The sequence below is a fragment of the Macaca nemestrina genome, chromosome X (genome assembly GCF_043159975.1).
Source record: "Macaca nemestrina isolate mMacNem1 chromosome X, mMacNem.hap1, whole genome shotgun sequence".
Lineage (NCBI taxonomy): Eukaryota > Metazoa > Chordata > Mammalia > Primates > Cercopithecidae > Macaca > Macaca nemestrina.
In genome coordinates, this window is record NC_092145.1 from 142,186,485 (window position 1) to 142,207,355 (window position 20,871).

At 38.0% G+C, this 20,871-nt stretch overlaps 1 protein-coding gene across 6 annotated transcripts in view; it reads right to left on the bottom strand.

Moving 5' to 3' along the window:
• LOC105478188 (cyclin dependent kinase like 5) overlaps window positions 1–20,871 on the bottom strand; it is a 227,586-nt gene that overhangs the window by 133,414 nt on the left and 73,301 nt on the right. For 5 of the 6 annotated variants that reach the window (XM_011735263.3, XM_011735264.3, XM_011735260.3 and 2 more), the window contains exons 2-3: window positions 12,233–12,455; window positions 8,703–8,737 (exon numbers count right to left, since the gene is read on the bottom strand). In XM_011735263.3, coding sequence (XP_011733565.2) covers window positions 8,703–8,737; window positions 12,233–12,296 — 99 coding nt within the window. In that variant the 5' untranslated portion in view covers window positions 12,297–12,455. Of the gene's footprint in view, window positions 1–8,702; window positions 8,738–12,232; window positions 12,461–20,871 lie in introns of those variants that run through there. The other variant, XM_071089049.1, reaches the window with a different exon arrangement.

Sequence of the window (20,871 nt, forward strand, 5' to 3'; positions counted from 1 at the left end):
TAACCAATACAAAACTTCCTGCCCAGCCATTCAAAGGATTTACTCAAGTCCCGATCAACGGAAAAGTAATTTTCACTGAAGTCCCCCACATTATTAACCTTATTCCTCAGGCTCTTAGAGCACCAAGGGCAAAGAGTCAAATAGAAATTGAGACTGTGGTTCACCAAGGCCACTACGCTGTTCCCACAATATTCTCCTAGTTAAGGCTTGTTCAATATCGGAAGTCAGCAAACTCTTTCTATACAAAGCCAGATAATAAATATTTCAGGCTTTGTGGGTCTGTCTCTATCACAACTACTCAACTGTCATTGTATTGCAAAAGCATGCACAAAAAATACTTAAATGACTGTGGCTGCATTCCAACAAAACTTTATTTATAAAATAGAGCCCACAGGCAGTAGTTTGCCAGCTCCAGACCTATACAGCTAGGGAAGGTTCTCCTGCCCATCCTAATATGGCAGAGTCTTAACAGCAATGACTTGGGCCTCCTGGATCAACTTTCAGCTGTGCCATTTGGGGAAGGTTCTACAATCCATCATTACCACACCAAGGATTCTGGGCCCTCTGACACACAGAGGTAAAACAGAGGTTCTCACTATACCATTCTCATTCAGTCCATTATCAGCTAATAATGTTACTCCTTAACTCTATCCCCAGCTTTATGGTAGTTCTCATGTGGGGTTCTGGGAAATGCTTCCCCACCACCCATGCCCTACTCTATTATTGACATGAGTTTTTCCTAAAGCAGACTTCAATGGAGAATTTATTGGGGGAAAAAAAAAAAGTGGGGGGGAAGGTTTCACACTATCATGTCAACTACCATCTTATCTCAAATTTACCTCTCCCAAACTATATGTTAAACTTCCTGAGAACAGAAAACACGACTTTAAGGCTGGGCTCGGGCCACAGTGGCTCACACCTATAATCCCAGCACTTTGGGAGGCCGAGGAGGGTAGATCATGAGGTCAAGAGATTGAGATCATCCTGGCCAACATGGTGAAACCCCATCTCTACTAAAAATAAAAAAATTAGCCAGACGTGGTGGCGGGCGCCTGTAGTCCCAGCTACTCGGGAGGCTGAGGCAGGAAAATCACTTGAACCTGGGAGGTGGAGGTTGCAGTGAACCGAGATTGTGCCACTGCACTCCAGCCTGGCAACAGAGCAAGACTCTTTCTCAAAAAAGAAAAAAGAAAACATGACTTTATATTTGTTAATTTATCCATGTTAAATTCCTTAAAAGTAAGAATTACATCTTATTGTTTTTTTGCAGTCAGTGCCTAGCTAAGTGCCTGATATTTGATAGGCATTCAATAGATTTTTCTTAGATGTCTGGTTGAATTTTACTTTATAATGCCATGCCTAGAACACAGTGTTTTAAGTACAGGAAGTAGCTTTAAAAAAAAAAAAAGTCGATTTTTAAAAATTAAAATGCTTTAATATATGAAAGTCACCTTTAAATTGCAAAATATGAACTACAGCTTCTAATTACACAGTGAATCAGTGTTGGATTACTTTTTATGTAGAAATAGATCACCATGTACTACTTTGTTATTTTCTGAGACGGAGTCTCGCTGTGTCGCCCAGGCTGCAGCGCAGTGGCCCAATCTCCGCTCACTGCAACCTCTGCCTCCTGGGTTCAAGCGATTCTGCCTTGGCCTCCCGAGTAGCTGGGATTATAGGCATCTGGCACCATGCCCAGCAATTTTTTTTGTATTTTTAGTAGAGATGGGGTTTCACCATGTTGGCCAGGCTGGTCTCGAACTCTTGACCTCAGGTGATCCGCCTGTCTTGGCCTCCCAAAGTGCTGGGATCCATGCACTCCTTTGAAGTAGTTTCAACAACTGATAAAGAGCTATGCTTAAATTACTCAAGAGTTTCCACTATATAGATATTTGTTAATCGGTGCATATATATTGCAGGCCTGTAGGGGGAAAAAAGATTCACACTCATTTTTGTTTCTGAAGTTTTGAAGAAAAGTGGCATTAAGGAGCTAGTATAAATCACTTAAGCACATTTATCAGAGACTAATGAAATTATTCACCTTATAGTGCAGAAGAGATGTTATGTTCTCTTCTTTGAATTAATTATATTTTTATGATTACCATAAAAGGACTTTAAAGTTAACTATAAGTATTCAATAAATAAGAATGTTAAATTAGAGAACTGAAGATGAAAGATGTAGTAGAGAGCTGTTGCAGAGTAGCAGGGACTCAGTCCCTGAAGAGGGATGAAAGATAATCCCAAGGATTTGAAAGTGGTAAAATGGAAAAGCATTCCAGCCAATTCATCCTCTAGAAGAGAGAGGGGAAATGATGATTTAGGAACTGAATCACTGTAAAAAGGAGGAATGAGGGAAAGTTTTCAGAGTAGAAAGAGGTAATACTAATTCTAACATGACTAATCCCTTACTCTGTTTACTAAAAAACTCACAAACAATAAACTAAATGTAGATTCGGATGATGAGGATAAAGGCAAACAGGAGGCTTGCAAAGGCCCAAAACTCTTCTAGTTCCCTAAAAAGGTCAGGTCAGGCCAGGCGCTCATGCCTGTAACCCCAGCACTTTGGGAGGCCCAGGCGTTGTGGATCACATGAGGTCAGGGGTTCAAGACCAGCCTGACCAACATGGTGAGACCCTGTCTCTGCTAAAAATACAAAAAATCAGTCAGTGTGGTGGTGCATGCCTATAATCCCAGCTACTCGGGAGGCTGAGGCAGGAGATCACTTGAACCCAGGAGGTGGAGGTTGCAGTGAGCTGAGATTGTGCCATTGGACTCTAGCCTGGGTAACAAGAGCAAAACTCCATCACACACACACCCACAGTCAGATCAGCATGGAAAATGACACAATTTCTTTAATAGATAAAAAGACAACAGAAGTGGCTCATGCCTGTAATCCCAGCACTTTGGGAGGCCAAGATGGGAGGACTGCTTGAGGCTAGGAGTTCGAGACCAGCCTGGTCAACATAGTGAGTGAGACCCTATCTTACTAGAAAAAAAAAGACAACAGCAGCATTTGTAGTTTTTCCGGTATCAACAATCTAGCAAAATCTCAAATACAAAATATTAAAATACAAAGAATTAGAATTTGGGTGAGACTATTTCAGTGTTCCAGACACTGTTCTACAATTAATTGGGTCAGCAACAAAACCCAGGACAAGAGCAGAAACCACACACAATGGTTCTCTATGAGTGCCTCTCTAAGAGGAGACAGATATTTTTCCTCAAGTATCTTCTTAAAATTGTTTAGCAATTAAAAAAAAAAAAGTAGGCCGGGCACAATGGCTCACGCCTGTCATCCCAGCACTTTGAGAGGCTGAGGGAGGTGGATCACTTGAGGTCAGGAATTCAAGATCAGCATGGCCAACATGGTGAAACCCCATCTCTATTAAAAATACAAAAATTAGCCAGGCATGATGGTGGCTCATGCCTGTAATCCCAGCTACTCGGGAAGCTGAGGCACAAGAATTGTTTGAAACCGGGAAGCAGAGGTTGCAGTGAGCAGAGATGGTGCCACTGCACTCCAACCTGGGCGAGAGAGAGAGAGAGAGAGAGAGAAACAGACAGACAGACAGACAGACAGAGACAGAAAAGAAGAGAAGAGACGAGATGAGACGAGACGAGACAGCTCCTATCTCATGCTCAAGTTAGCTATTTCTGGAGTCAGATCAAAGCCTAGTTCCACAATTTATCAGCCACATGATTTTGGCCCTATTACATAGACCCTCTGAGACTCAGTCTCCTCATCTGTAAAATGAGGCTAAGAATAGAATTATCTTGTTGTAGTGATTGAGACATCTAGCAGAGTGTCTAGTATGTGGTAGATGCTCAATAGGTAGTATTTGTTAATATTAGGTTTTATATTCTGCTGCCATTTTTATTCTTTATTAAAGCCAAACTCATTATTTCTCCCCCCAAACTCATATATCTTTTATAAGTTTCCCAGTCAGATAAATAATACCAAAGCTTCTAGTTTACCACATTCAAGTCCCTGGGATCATCTTTCATCCCTCCACAAGTACCAGGTCCCTGCTACTCTGCAACAGCTCTCTACTGCATCCTTCATCTTCAGTCCTCTAATGTAAGATTATTATTTATTGAACACTTACAGGCTGTACTCCAATGTTGGATGTTCACAGCTTTGTATAACCAGCTATCTCAAAAGCATATGTCACCTACTGCTTCAAAACAAACAAAAACTTCTCATAAGTCAACCACAGTCACAGGAAATGAATTATATGCATCACCACTTTCCCGTCCTGGGCTCAATGAGCATCACCCTCCAGCCTCTCTCTATCAAGCTGTATAAGCCCACTTTCCTCAAGCTCTAATTGAATGTCTTTATTTCAACCCCATTCAATTATCCTTGCCTTGTTGTAAGCATGACCTTTTTGGGTTTTTGCTAAGAAAACCATGCTATAAAACATGCCTATCTCATAGGCACTTTAAAACAGACACACAAGGCTGGGTGCGGTGGTTCACGCCTGTAGTCCCAGCACTTCGGGGGGTGGAGGTGGGCAGATCACTTGAGGTCAAGAGTCTGAGACCAGCCTGGCCAATGTAATGAAACCCCATCTCTACTAAAAATACAAAAATTAGCCGGGCATGGTGGTGCATGCCTGTAGTCCCAGATACTCGGGAGACTGAGGCACGAGAATCGCTTGAACCCATGAGGTGGAGGTTGCAGTGAGCCGAGATCACACCACTGCACTCCAGCCTGGGTGAGAGAGAGACTTCGTCTGCGGGGAGGAGGGGGGAACAGAAACACACATACAAATAAAAAGATAATTAACTATGCATATCTGCAGGGTAAAGGTCCAAACCAGAATATCTTTTTTTTTTTTTTTTTTTTGGCAACAGAGTCTCTCTCTGTTGCCCAGGCTGGAGTGCAGTGGTGTGATCTTGGCTCACTGCAACCTCCACCTCCCAGGTTCAAGTGCTTCTCCTGCCTCAGCCTCCCGAGTAGCTGGGACTAAAGGCATGCGCCCCCATGCCCGGCTAATTTTTGTATTTTTACTAGAGACTACGTTTTACCACGTTGGCCAGGCTGGTCTTCAACTCCTGACCTCAGGTGATCTGCCCACCTTGGCCTCCCAACATGCTGGGATTACAGGTGTGAGCCACTGTGCCCGGCCTAGAACATCTTTCAAATGTGAGTAGCCATAATGAGTCCTAAAAAGAAGCTTAGTCACTGCTAAGAGATTTCATATGCATGTCAATGTGTATATATAACAACTTATTATATATACAATAAATACATACAGCTTAATTTTGTTTAGCTGTCAAAAAAAATTGTACGAGCTATATTTTTGCTTTGAAATTGAGCATTAATTTCAGTAAATTAGGAAGTATAATCTTTGGTCTGGATCAGCCCAACATCATATTCTATGCACAAAAGACAAAATACACCTATTTGTCAGCATGATCTCTCAATTATTGCGACAATACACAGATTAAAACAGTGACTTTCTTCTACACTTGTACAAATATAAAACATGCTAAGAATTATTTATTTATATATACACCCACAGTCAACCTTTTCAAAAAGATACCCAATTTATGCATAAACAATCACACAGACCTGACTTAGACATTTTTATAAACATTTCACTAAATTTTTAAAGGTATGCAAAATATATTGGCCTGATTATATATAAGTACAATCGGGAAGATTATATACATTTTTAATTATAATATGAGTTTCATAACAATCCGTTGTTTGACCCTAAAGCGTCAATCTTACCAGAAGCATCAAATTCTCTATTTTTGGATAATGGAATATAGATTTGAAGGTCTGATTTTAGCTGGGAAAAGGATATACTATCTATAACAAGCCTAATGACTAAACAGCTGCAGATTCTAAAAAAGAGTTTTATAATACTCTGAGATAGGCACTAATTTATGCTTTAAATTTTCCATCCAGTGATATCTTTTTAGACACATGCAAGGAGAAATCAACAACACTTAAAGAGCTGGTGTGTGACCTCATGTAGTGAAGGACAGCAAAGAGAGAAATGTTTTAGATGTATCTCATTTGCAGCAACCTCACAGGCTTGTGTTTTTTTTTTTTTTTTTTTTTAAGTATCTATTCTTCTATCTCTTCAGACAGACCATAAGCCATATAAAGGCAAGAAAAGTATGGTTTATTTATCCTTGTAATTCAAAGTGCCCTATACACAGTAACTAAAAATCAGAGTTCACATTTAGAGTTGGTTTCCTAAGAGCAGAGATGTCCATTCTCATCCACTTTCACACTGGGCCCATCCTGCTGGCACTAACAGTGTGTGTTTTGAGAGCCAGGTATACGAAACAACCATTTTAACAAATGAGTAAATAGAAAGATAAAAACAATATATTTAAATAATAAACTATTTTTATATAAAAGGCAGAGGGAGAGTTTAAAGTTACAAGAAAGTATAGAGAAAAAGGTCACAGGTTGAAGTAGGACAATGACTAGGAGAAAACATTTGGACTCTGTACATGATGTGTAATATATATCAGATATACGTATATGTATAATATATATATGCATATGTGTATGTACATATGTAAGGTATGTATATATCTCATAAATCTTTGAGTTTTAAAACCCAAGATTAGAAGAACTGAAGCTTCCATTTGCAATGTTGCATAAACAGAGCCATTGTATAAAAGGAGGTTTTATGTTCGGGAAAAAGTCAAATTTAACTTGGAAACTAATAACCTATTTCTCCCAAGTAATATCCACCCAGGAATTTTTTTTAAGCTTCAGAAATTTATAACTAAAGACAAGTCATTAAAAGTATAGCATTTAGCATTTTATTAGGGAGGTTTTCATTTGTTTAATTTCAAACTACAATAACATTTCTTAGCAAGGTGTTCAAGGTGCTAAATTTATTATATTTATTGTTTTAAATTCTTAATCATCCTTAATCAAGAACCAATAGTATTCAAACCATTTTTGAAAATTTAATGGCAAAGAGATCTTCAGATAACTATTATTCACATAAAATAGTTCAAACATCCAATTTCAAGAAGAATACAAAAGCCACTGCATGGAAGTAAGAGATCTGTGATCTAAACACAAAAATACATTAACTGTCACGAAGGCTTAAATCCAAAAGGCAGGTGGTATTTTGTACAAAAGGAAAAGCAAATATAAGAGTATCATCTTTATTTATTTGTGTGCGTATTTACATACATACACACACATATTATTTTCAATAGATGACAGATTCAGGAGTTTAAATGTTTTGGGTTAAATTGCTAAAATCATCACAGACATAAATTATATCATTCTAAAATATCACGAAAAAACTTAAAACCTTCGTCTTAACAAATTATATGCAAATGAAGCCAAATACTCAGACTAGGTATGCCATAATAGAAAAATATTTAAACTAATGTTTGTTACAGTTTCAACACTTGCCATCTGAAAGTTACTCTCCTAGTAAAACATGCTTACCACTGAACAACAGCTATGGAAACTTCAAATAACTTCTCTGAATAATTTGTGATTATTATCATAGTAAAATAATTTCCAGTAAGGTTCATTTCACAGCTGTTCAAGGGTAATCAACTATAGCCAGTAATCATAATCTACACTATTATCCTAAGTCCTAGCTCATATCTAAACACCTACCTTATTACCCTTCAAAATCTGGATTCAAATGCATCAAGCAATCTAAGTTAATGGGTCTACATGAAAAAAAAAAAAAAAACTTCTCTTTGCTCATAAGTACTTGAACATAAATTAAATCTGTCACTGCCCTGCTTTCTTCTTCCCATCCCACCACCTTTTCTCTTTTCCCATTAGGCAGCTTTTCACTTACACAGTCATGCATCACTTAATGACAAGAATACATTCTGAAAAATATGTCATTAGGTGATTTTATCACTGCGCAAACATCATAGAGTATACTTACACAAACCTAGATGGTATAGCTTACTACACATCTAGGCTACATGGTATGGCCTACTGCTCCAAGGCTACAAACCTGTACAGCATGTTACCTTACTGAGTACCATAGTCAATGACAAGTATTTGTGTATCTGAACATGTTTTTTATCTAAACGAAAAATACCATATCTTTAATCTTATGGGACCACCATCGTATACGCTGTCCACTGTTGACCTAAATGTCGTTATGAGGTGCATGGCATAGGTCAGTTGAAAAAAAAAAAAAAAAAAAAAAAACACGTGATTGCTAAGAACTAAGGACTACCCAACCATGATCAAGCTTACCTAAAAGTAGTCTCTTTCTGGCAGCATTCACATATTAATTCCACTTCATTAAACAACATCATCATAACCAGAGTTTTAATTACAGGTTGAGCATCCCTAATTCAAAAATCCAAAATGCTCCAAAATACAAAACTTTGAGTACCGATATGATGCCACAAGTGGAAAATTCCACATATAAGTATTTAAACTTTGTTTTAGGCAAAAATTTAAAATATTGCATAAAACTACCTTCAAGCTATATGTAGTAAGTATATATGAAACATAAATGAATTTCGTGTCTAGCCTTGGGTCCCATCCCCAAGGTATCTCATTATATATATGGAAATATTCCAAAATCTGAAAAAATCCAAAACATTTCTGGTCTCAAGCATTTCAGATAAGGAATGTTCAACCTGTACATGCCCACATGCACAGAGCACTACATTAGCTTCAAAACAGTTAAACATATACAGATATTTCTTTTTAAAAATAATGTACTTGCCTTGTGTCTGCATTTAAGTACAACTCCATAGGCTCCTATAATAAAAAGAAGTAAACAATCAAGGGCATGCATACAAACCACAGGTCTTGAAGAAATCAAAGCTCTGCTATATTGACATTGCTTCTCAGTGTTATAATAATGACCACTAAAGTGACAAGATTCTATAGTGATAATGCAGTAATGAGCCACATACAAATGGAACATACTTTATTATACATTTATTATAAAGAGTATAGACAAGTCATTTCCTCCAACAAGTATTTTTAAATGTTTCTTTTCAAAGAAAATTTCACTGGCAATATGTTTAAATGTAGGCTTATACATTTATGAAGACAAGATTTGGTCTCAAGAACTTGGAGAATAAATGAAAATTAACTCAGAAAATTCTATGGAACTTAAAACTTAAGAGCTAGGCCAGGCACAGTGGCTCACACCTGTAATCCCAGCACTTTGGGAGGCCGAGGCTGGCAGATCACCTGAGTTCAGTTCGGGACCAGCCCGGCCAACATGGTGAAAACCCATCTCTACTAAAAATACAAAAATTAGCTGGGTATAGTTGCAGGTGCCTATAATCCCAGCTACTCAGGAGGCTGAGGCAGGAGAATTGTTTGAACCCAGGAGGCAGAGGTTGCAGTGAGCCTAGATCGCACCACTGCACTCCAGCCTGGGCGCGAAAACAAACAAACAAAAAAATCCTTAAGCGCTAATGACATCCCAATAGTAAGCTCAAGCACAGAGCCCACCAAATACACTCTCTGTTCTAGAAGACATTGAAATCTTCCTCTAGGATATTGAAATCCCCCTCTTCTTTTTTGTTTTGTTTTGTTTTTAAAGTTTTTTTGTAGAGACATGGTCTCACTATGTTGCCCAGGCTGGTCTCAAACTCCTGGCCTTAAGCGATCCTCCCACCTCAGCATCCCAAAGTGCTGGGATTACAGGCATGCACCACCACATCCAGCTGAATGTCTCTCCTGACTGGCAAGGTAGTCCAGGCCTCAGTATTCCAATTAATAGCTGGTAGGATTTGCTAACTTTTGCCATAAATAAAGACTCAGTTCATGCACAAAGGCCACAAGCACTCCCACCGTCTTTGGTGTATTTCAACAAGTAAACACCTTTGGGGTTACTTATCCTATTATCTAGGCAATAAACTTCTTCCTTAGAAGTAGAACAGAGTTGACAGCGAGGTACCCAGGAAACTGAGGTTAAAATTATATTGTGAAAAATCTAACTAAGAGAATCAAAATGTCATGAATGATAGCTGAGCTTTACAGAAACATCAAGACCATTAACATTAGCAGACTGGCAAGCCTGCATTCATCTATGAGAAGGGGGCTTCAGGGATACAAAATTAGGAAATGTGTCTCCAGCAGAGTCTATGGGACCTGAACAAGTCTCCCTCACTTTGGTAGAGATGGATGAATCCTATTATCAGAGTTAGCATAGAACCAGCCATTATAACCATCTAACTTAACTTCACAATTGCCAGGCAATTGTTCAATTCTCTGTCTATGTCAGTTTTTCTATGGGGTGAAAAATACCCTGTCTAAACTACAAGAATGTAGAGTTTGCTTGACAGGTTTTTTTGTTTGTTTGTTTTTGTTTGTTTGTTTGTTTGAGACAGAGTCTCGCTCTCTCACCAGGCTGGAGTGCAGTGGCACAAGCTCACTCACTGCAACCTCTGCCTCCTGGGTTCCAGCAATTCTCCTGCCTCAGCCTCCTGAGTAGCTGGGACTACAGGTGCCCACCACCACAGCCAGCTAATTTTTGTATTTTTAGTAGAGACAGGGTTTCACCATGTTGGCCAGGATGGTCTGGATCTCTTGACCTTGTGATCCACCACCTCAGCCTCCCAAAGTGCTGGGATTATAGGCACGAGCCACCGTGCCTGGCGAAAGATTTTTATGTACTTTATATGTATATCCTAGCCAAAAAAATATGTGAGGTGATTTCCAAAGAAAGAAACATACAGCAATGGTGGTTCTGATTACAACTTAAAGTAACAGATTCTGAGATATATATATCAGATCTATATATATATATCAGTCTGGTAATTTTGAGCCAGTCCCAAAGAAGATGATCACCTATGGCTATACTGAGAAAAACTAGTTATAATCCAGAAAAACTTAGGCCCAGAATCTGGAACATTCTAATCTTGTTACACCCTATATGCTAGCCTTCTCCAGTCAGCAGCTTTATTACATTGGTCTTTAATTCTAATACTTTTGAAAAATAAAATAGGCTATTCCAGAACAGATGGTAGGCAAGACACTGAGAATGAGTTTTTACATAACATCGGTGAAGAAATGGAAGAGGAGTTGACTAGTGAAGGAACAAAGATCTATTTGTTTTGTATGGTTTGAACTTCAGACCTTGAAACAAGCATCCAATGATTAAACTCTTTATTTTAATTGTTTCTATGTATTTGAAAAGGATTTGCCAACTTAAAAACTTAAAAACAGCTTTGCTGTTCACATAGGTAAACTTTTTTACAGTCCTTTAGGAATTCAAAGTTTATTTGAAAATTCTGAAATATGAAATTTTTGTAACATATGCTTTAAAGATACAAATGCTAAGAAACCATAATTACAATCACTTATCCTCTGTTAACGGAATCATTTATCAAAATTTCCAAAGTTATCTTTAAGTCTAGAGCAAAAACTAAGCAAGAAAAATCAGAAGAAACGATTTTTTTTTTAGGAGTCGGTTTATACAAAATGACATCATATTTCATCAAATCAATGGTATATCATTGGTCATGAGCATTATTTTATGTACTATTAGGAAAGGAAGAGCTGCCAATTAAACTGTGACATCATACTGATTATAAGATCCCCCCTGATTTCAGAGATAAAATTGTGTGCCTCAGAATTTACAAAACATAATCTCTCATTTTCAAAGAAACAGAAGTTATTTGTTTATTTACCAGGTATTAAGTACAATTTCACCAACATGGTGAAACCCAGTCTATAGTGAAAATACAAAACTCAGCTGGGCACAGTGGCTCACGCCCGTAATCTCAGGAGGCTGAGGCAGAAGAATCGCTTGAACCCAGGAGGCAGAGGCTACAGTGAGCCGAGATCGTGCCACTGCACTCCAGCCTGGGTAACAGTTGAGACTCTGTCTCGAATGAATCAACGAATGAATGAAATTTAAGTTATTCAAAATAAGCCTAGCTGATATAAAAATAAAATGTAACCAAGAAAAAAATGCAGACTAAGGAATTCATGATTGCTAAAAAGAATGAAGGCAGTCAAGATTGTTGTAACACTGGGGCTCTTTTTAAAATAAAAGGGAAAAAAATATTTGATTTATTAAACTTTAAAAGGTTTTAAAATGTTATTAATTTTTTATTGGAGAGACCCAAATTGTTTAAGAGTAATTTTATTTTTAATATTTTACTCTTAGACACACATGTGAATTGATACAGGTTAAATTAACAGGATCCGATTAGTAACTTTTTGGTGGTATGTAGGAATAACTAACTGTTCATTGCTCAAAACTCAAGGAATGCAAAAATTCCAACTTACCTTCACCTACAACCCCAAGGATCTCAAATTTATTCATCACATTACCAATGTTAGGAATCTTCATGAAGACAAACTCCTCTTTTGATGCAAGCCACAAAACATGGCACCAAAAGAACTCAGAAAGCTGCGCGGTAAGACCAAAAACCTTCTGAAGGAAGAAATTCTCACTGGCTGGTGGGAACTTTCACATACTTGTTGCAATCATGAAGTATTAAACAATTCCCTGAAAAAAACAAACACAATGAAAAGCTGTAAATTTTACATTTGCAGTACTCTAATAACCAATCTTACCTTTTTGTATAGTTATTTTTCAATCCATTTTAATGTTTCATACACTTAAAATGAAGAAGAAACCAACAGTAATAGGAGCGAAGAACCCAAAATGGAACGAATACAAACAAACAAATGAACCTCTCTGTATTTGAAATGAATAATATAACCACACTTTAGGGGACAAGGACAAATGAATTAACCATAGGTAACTTTTGAAAACAGCATTTTCACTATCTACTCTCCTAAAGCTAAAAACAAAAAGAATTACAAACAAATACTATACTCTACTTAGATACCTGCTTTTATACAGTGACATGAAACTTGTTTGTGTGTGTTCTAAGATAGAGCAAATAGGTGAATATACTGACCTTGGTTTCTTAATTCTCATAAAAGGGAGTAACAAATATAAAAAGGGAGAAGGCTTGGAGTTGGTGTCAACAATATAAGCTCAGTTTTTAATATACAGGGGTACAGACAGATATAAAGGTGTTTGTGTAAATGTGCACTCACATACATATATTTCCTAGCTCTGTCTGCTGAGAAGGCCTAGAAGCAATGATACCCCTATGCTATGAACACAGCTGGGGCTCTAATAAAAGGAACTAGAGTTCCTTGAAGAAAAGGCTGATTCCAAGGGTGGGGTAGGAGAAGTACCATAGGAGCCTAGGGTATATTTTTGTGGTGCCAGAAAGTAAGGAAATGCTCAAAGAATGATAGGGGTACCTCAAAAGGACACAGGAGTCAGACTGATGTGACTCCCACTGGCCTAATCGGGAATATTTGAGCAACAAAGTAAATAAGCACAGTAACAGATTATAACCCATATAAAAGTCCTTACTGACATAAATAAATAAATAAGGGAGAAGAGAAAGCTCTTTTGCGAAGTATAATTCCTTATAATAAATGTAGTGATAAAATTAGAAAATCACCATTTGGCAATCACTCTGGTAATAATTATTTCAAGCAAGTATGATCAATATATGCTAAAACTAGCGGTTGAAAATTTGATGGAAAACAGGATATTATCTAATCTCAAAGTATCTCCCCACAAGATACGTATTAATTACAAGAAGAAAAATAGTAATTTTATACTGAAGAATCCTGCCAGATACCACCTTAATTAAGTGATCAAGTTAACATCATCAATAAGGGGACAAACCAACATTATATGTCCCCTGATAGGATGCATCACATCACCACCTCTGTGGCATTCGTGCCAGAAATGCAAAACCTGAATCTAACCACAAGAAGCAAGAAAGAAGCCCAAACTGAGGGACATTTTACTAAATAACTGGCCTGTATTCTTTTAAAATGTCAAGGTCACAAAAGACAAGAAACAACTGAGTAACAAGAAGCAACTATTCCAGATTAAAGAAGATTAAGAGATATGACAATGAAATACAATGCATGATCCTGGATTACATCCTGAACAAGAAAAAGCTTTTGTTCTTTTTTTGCTATAAAGAACAATTGATACAATTCAAATGTTCACAGATTATAGTACTGTTGTCAGTGGTTTTCTAATTTTCATATTAGTACTTTGGTTACATAAAACAGTGCTCTTGTTTTTAAGAAACAGCACTAAAGTTTTTAAAGGGGCATCATGTTTACAACTTAAACCATTGAGAAAAATTACAAGTGTGTATGGGGAAAGAGAAAAAAAGACAGAAAGAATGATAAAGCAAATATGATAAAATGTTAACACTTGGAAAATCTAGGTCAAGGGTATAGAAAGTAGGAAATTCTTTGCACTATTTTTGCAATTTTTCTCTAAATCTGAAATATTTTCAAAATAAGCTTTGTTTCAAAAAGCTTATCCTATCTCTAAGAAGAATAACAGTGGTACCAAGACAAAATATTGTTTTAAAAGCAAGAAATAAATCTGAACAAGAAGTTCCTTACTGCCTATAAAATCTGAAACTTTTAACAAGAATACCCCACACGATGTGGATAAGCATTGTCAAGAAGTGCCCTTTCATACACTGATGGTAGAAATGTAAATTGGTGCAAGTTTTCTAAAAAGCAATATATACATTATTAGGTGATTTTAAAATGTGCATATCCTGATAAGGGCATCTGACAAAAATCTACAACAAACATCATTCTTAAATGTGAAATAGTAGACACAGTCCCTTTAAAACTTAAGAACATGTGCCAGGCACAGTGGTTCACGCATATAATCCCAGCACTTCAGGAAGCCAAGGCAGAAGGATCGCTTGAGCCCAGCCTGAGCAACACAGGGAGACCCAGTCTCTACAAAAACAAAAAACAAACAAACAAAAACAAAAAAAAACTAGACTGGCGGGCATGGTTGTGGGAGGCTGAGATGGGAGGATCACTTGAGCCCAGGAGGTCGAGGCTGCAGTGAGCCTTGATTGCACCACCAGACACCAGCCTGGGCAACAGTGTGAGACTCTGTCTCTAACAAACAAACAAAAACATGACAGGGAGTTCTACTATTAATACTTATTAACATTAGTATTAAACATCCTAGCCAGGCACAGTGGCTCATGTCCATAATCCCAGCACTTTGGGAGGCTGAGGTGGACGGATCACTCACACTCAGGAATTCAAGACCAGCCTAGAAAATGTGGTGAAACCCTGTCTCTAGAAAAACAACAAAAATTAGCCGGGTGTGGTGGTGCACGCCTGTAGTCCCAGCTACTCTCAGAGGGTGAGGAGGGAGGACTGCTTGAGCCCAGGAGGGCGAAGCTGCGGTGAGCCATGATCACACCACTGCACTCCACCCTGGGTGACACCGCAAGACCCTGTCTCAAAAACAAAAACAAAAACATCCTCACGGGTTATAGCTGGTTTAGTAAAATAAGAAACAATAAATGAATAAAATGTATGATTGAAAAGAGAGAAACGAAAACAGACAGAAAATTCAAAAGAATTCATAAATTATTGGAATTATTAGTGTTTGGCAAAGTAGCTGAACATAAGCTTAATACACAAATATCAGTTGCATTTGTAAAGATCATTTGTAAGAAATAGAAAAAGCAATTTTTAAATATCACATTTATGGGTGGGGCACAGTGGCTCACGCCTGTAATCCCAGCACTTTGGGAGGCCGAGGCAAACAGATTGCTTGAGCTCACGAGTTCAAGACCAGACTGGGCAACATGGCGAAATCCAGCCTCAACAAAATATACAAAAATTAGCTGCGTGTGGCAGAGCATGCCTCTAGTCCCAGCTACTCCAGAGGCTGAGATGGGAGGATGGTTTGAGCTTAGGAAGCGGAGGCTGCAGTGAACCAAGATTGTGCCATTGCACTCTAGCCTGCACAATAGAGCCAGACCTTGTCTCAAACAAAAACAAAAACAAAAACCACATTTACAATAATTTTAAAAAGCACATAAGATTTAACAAAAGATATTCACAACCACTTTTCAAATATATATGTAACTTTACTCAAAGACATTAAAAAACACCTAAACAAGTTATCCAAATTTTACAGCTAGGAAGATTCAAAACTATAAAGGTATCAATTCTTTCCATATTGATCTATACAGTCAATGCAATTCCAATCACAATCCCAACAAGGTTTTCTAAAGAATTAAGACAAGCTGATTTTAAAATATATATGCAAGGGCAGAGTTCCAAGTAGAAGCAACACCCTCCTACTACAAGTATGAGCAGCAAAGAATAAGAAAAAGAAAAGAGTAAGAAAGATAAGAAAAGTTACAAGAGCACTAGGCTTTGAGGGTAGGATCTGGCAGGATGCCCTACTGAATATGTTGAGGATTATAATAGAGTGAGGGAAATTAAGAAAGGATGGTTCTGGCACAGACTAACTTAGCCAATAGAACAGATGTGAGAGCCCAGAATAGACCATACTTCAGTATCCCTACAGATTCCTACAGACCTTAAAGAAGTCAGAGTAACTCTTGAAGAAGATAAGTCAGACCATGTCACTTCTCATTCAAAACCCTCTAATGGCCTCCCATATCATTAAGAGTGAAAACCAAAATCCACATGAGCCACAGGCCTTGACGTCCCCTCCTCTGATATCATCTCCTACTAGTCTCTCCCTTGACTAGCTTCACTCCAGCTACACTGACCTCCTTTTGCTATACTTATTTTAGAAAACTTGAGTTCAGTGGAATCAAAAATTTTTTAAGGATTACTCTGACATTTAGAAAAAAAGATGTCACAATTTGAGAAGAAATAAACATTTATTCATTCATTAAGCAAATAATTACTGACTGCCTCCCATGTTTTCAGGATAAGACTCACAGCACAGTGGTAAACAAGACAGGCAAGGTCCTTACCCTCGTGGAACTTTACATTTTGCTGGTGGAAAAAAAATACAAGACTATTATCTTGTATTTTGTTATGAAAGAGGGGAAAAGAATGATTACTCAGACAGAGAGGGCTTCTCTAAAAAGGTAACATTTGAGCTGAGATGGCAATGGCAAGGAGCCAGCTATATGAGGATCTACATCAGTCACATTCCTGGTAAAAGATGCTCAGAGCATTTCTGAAAACGAACCATTCTTTCATTTTCTATGGCTGGTTTGAAAGAACACCCAGGAAATATTTACATATTCTACTCTCTGCCAATAATGGTATGGTTCATTTCAAAGGAAACTTGAGATAAAAATTAATCATTCTCACTGAGAAGACCCAAAAAGTTCTGTATGTAAGTATTGTAAAGAACATTTGTGGCTGGGCGTGGTGGTTCATGCCTGTAATCCCAGCACTTTGGGAGGCCAAGGCGGGTAGACAACCTGAGGTCAGGAGTTTGAGACCAGCCTGACCAATATGGTGAAACCCGATCTCTACTAAAAATACAAAAATTAGCCGGGTATGGTGGTGTGCGCCTATAGTGCCAGCTACTTGGGAGGCTGAGACAAGAGAACTGCTTGAACCCGGGAGGTGGAGGTTGCAGTAAGCCGAGATCTTACCACTGCACCCCAGCCTGAGCGACACAGCAAGACTCTGTCTCAAAAAAAATAAAAATTTAAAATTAAAAAAAAAAAAAAAAAAAAAAGAACATTTGGTCTCACTACTCTTTGTGGCAGTCAAAACTGAGTAATAAAAACTGGGAATCAGGCCAGGCGCAGTGGCTCACGCCTGTAATCCCAGCACTTTGGGAGGCTGAGGCGGGTGAATAACCCGAGGTCAGGAGTTCGAGACCAGCCTGGCCAACATGGTGAAACCCCGTCTCTACTAAAAACACAAAACTTAGCCAGGTGCGGTGGCAGGTGCCTGTAATGTCAGCTACTTGGGAGACTGAGACAGGAAAATCACTTGAACCCGGGAGGTGGAAGTTGCAGTGAGCTGAGATCTTGCCATTGTACTCCAGCCTGGGTGACAAGAGTGAAAACTCCACCTCAAAAAACAAAAAAAACTGGGAATCAGAATGTGAGTAGGGCTGGGCACAGTGGCTCACGCCTGTAATCCTAGCACTTTGGGAGGCTGAGGCAGGCAGACTGCTTGAGTTCAGGAGTTGGAGACCAACCTGGCCAACATGGTGAAACCCCATCTCTAGAAAAAACACCAAAAAAGTAGCCGGGTGTGGTGGTGGGTGCCTGTAGTCTCAGCTCCACAGGAGGCTAAGGCACGAGAATTGCTTGAGCTTGGGAGGTGATGGTTGCAGTGAGCCAAGATCACGTCACTGCACTCTAGCCTGGGCGACAGAACAAGACTCGATCTCAAAAAAAAAAAAAAAAAAAAAAAAAAAATTATGTGAGTAGATACATATCTTGGATGTCAAGAATGGTCTTTTAAATACCAGTATTCATACTGAGGAAAAAAATTATGCCATATTGGATTTAGCTGCAATTTTATATATTTTATATGAATATAGCTGATTAACTTTTTTTTTTTTTTTTTTTTTAAAGGCATAAAAACTAAAACACTTTAGCTCTGGTGATGGCAAAATACGTATCTCGGATGAAATGTCCCTTTACAGACAAATACAAATGCTAGAGGGAATACTTTTTAGAAACATCTTAAAAGCTCCAAACACTTTTGTGAAGAATTACCTGGCTAAAATTAAAGCAAAAGAATAGAATCCAGAGACAGAATCCAAACCACCCAAAACTATTTTAGCTTTTCTGGTATTTGAAGAACCAGAAAGTGAGAGAAAAACAGGCTTGCTCTTGAAACCGTTACAGATTAGGAACACAAAGTCAAGGATGTCTCAAAATGAGAAAGTTTGTTAGCAATAACTTATTGTATATTTCAAAATATTTAAACTAAAAGAGTGGAATTGGGAGGTTCCTAACACAAAGAAATGATAAATGCTTGAAATGATGGATACCCCAATTACCTTGATCATTACACGTTGTATGCTTGTATCAAAATATAACACGTGTCCCATAAATATATACAACTATTATGTATCCATAATCATTTAAAATAAAATTTTTATAAATAAGGAGAAAGTTTGATAAATCACCACTCGAAGCCAAAACCCCAGGATATACTCCCAGGATAAGAAAAAACAGAAATAAATCAGCCCTTGGACAAACTTGAACTGTAGGTTGATGTCATCTGGGTGATCTAAGCAACGCTCTGAGGGAAGATGGCATCAATCAGGCCTCACAATACTGCTACAGATAATTTCTCATTTACAAAGTGCAGTACATAATCAAAGATGGCCAAATACACAAGGTAAGATACCACGAACAAGAACCAATAGAAACAACTGAAAAAGAAAGTGACCCCCAAAGGACTTTGGGTCAGGGATAGCCTATAAATGATCAGCAATAGCCTACAAAACAACAGTAGGGTTGATGCAATAAAAACCAAAGATTGAACATTGTGACAGAACTGAAAGGTCCAAAAGGTGAAAGATCAAACTATAAAAATAAATTGGAATGCTAGATAGAGAGCATAACAAAAAAAGAGAACTAAATGAAAGAGAAAAATATTAGGATATAGAAGACATTGAACATGGTTTTAAAACTTGACCAAACGAACATATAAACTATAGCAAAGAACTGCAAAATATCTTTTTTTCCTCTCCAAGCACACATACAACATTCACAAAAACTGATCATATGCTAGGCCATAAAGCAATTCAAAATAAATTACGAGGGCCAGGCATGGTGGCTCACGCCCGTAATCCCAGTATTTTGGGAGGCTGAGACAGGCAGATTACTTTAGGCCAGGAGTTCGAGACAAGCCTGGTTAACATAGTGAAACCCTGTTTCTACTAAAAATACAACACTTAGACGGGTGTGATGACCACGTGCCTGTAGTCCCAGCTACTCGGGAGGCTGAGGCACAAGAATCACTTGATCCCGGTAGGGAGAGGTTGCAGTGAGCCACATGTCACCACTGCACTCCAGCCTGAGCAACAGAGCAAAACTCCATCTCAAAAATAAATAAATAAATAAAATAAATTACAAGGATTGAAGTAAAAGGATGGTCTCTTTCCACAACTAAAGTTGATCAATCACAAAAGAAATAGTTAGAAAATAATTCTTATGTTTGGAAATAAATACATTCCCAAAATAATCCGTAAATCAATCAAAGAAGAAACCATAATACACTTAACAAAAATACAAATCCATGGAAAGAAAACAATGCTTAAGGAGGAAATTGAGAATCTTATATGCATACATCAGAAAATACTAAAAACTGGAAATGTATGAACTAAGCATAAAACTCAAGAGGCTAAACAAAAGAACCACAAAATGAGCCCAATGAAAATGTAAAGAAAGAAATGAGTAAGAGAAAAATTCATGAAACAGAAAACACAAGTAATAAAAAGATCGGGCCGGGAACTTACAGAACTGTGAACTAATATATGGTGTCTTAACGTGGCTAAGCATGTGGTAAGTTGTTATGCAACAGAAAACTGATACAACAGCATTGTTCCTTTTATATACAGTTTAAAAACAGACAAAGCTGAACTATAAAGTATATTAAGTATATATATGTAAGTGGTAACTGTGTAAAAAAGTGATCAAGTGTTTATTGTAAAAAATCAGGATATTAATTACCTGTAAGGAGGGACTGAGATTGAGAAAAGACATGTAGCAGCCCGGCACTTTGGAAAGCTGAGGCAGAAGGATCACTTGAGCCCAGAAGTTTGAGACCAGCCTGGGCAACATAATGAGACCCTGTCTCTACAAAAACTTTTTTTTGTTTGTTTAATTAGCTGGGCGTGGTGGCGACCGCCTCTAGTCCCAGCTACTTGGGAGGCTGAGGTGGGAGGATTCCCTGAGCCTAGGTGATCACAGCTGCGGTGAGCCGTGATTGTGCACTGTGCACTGTGCACAGACTGGGTGACAGAGAAAGAAAGGAAAGGAAGGAAAGGAAGGAAAGAAAGGAAAGAAGGAAGGAAGGGAAAGGGAAAGAGAAAGGGAAAGACAAGACAAGACGACAAGACACAATACAACACAACA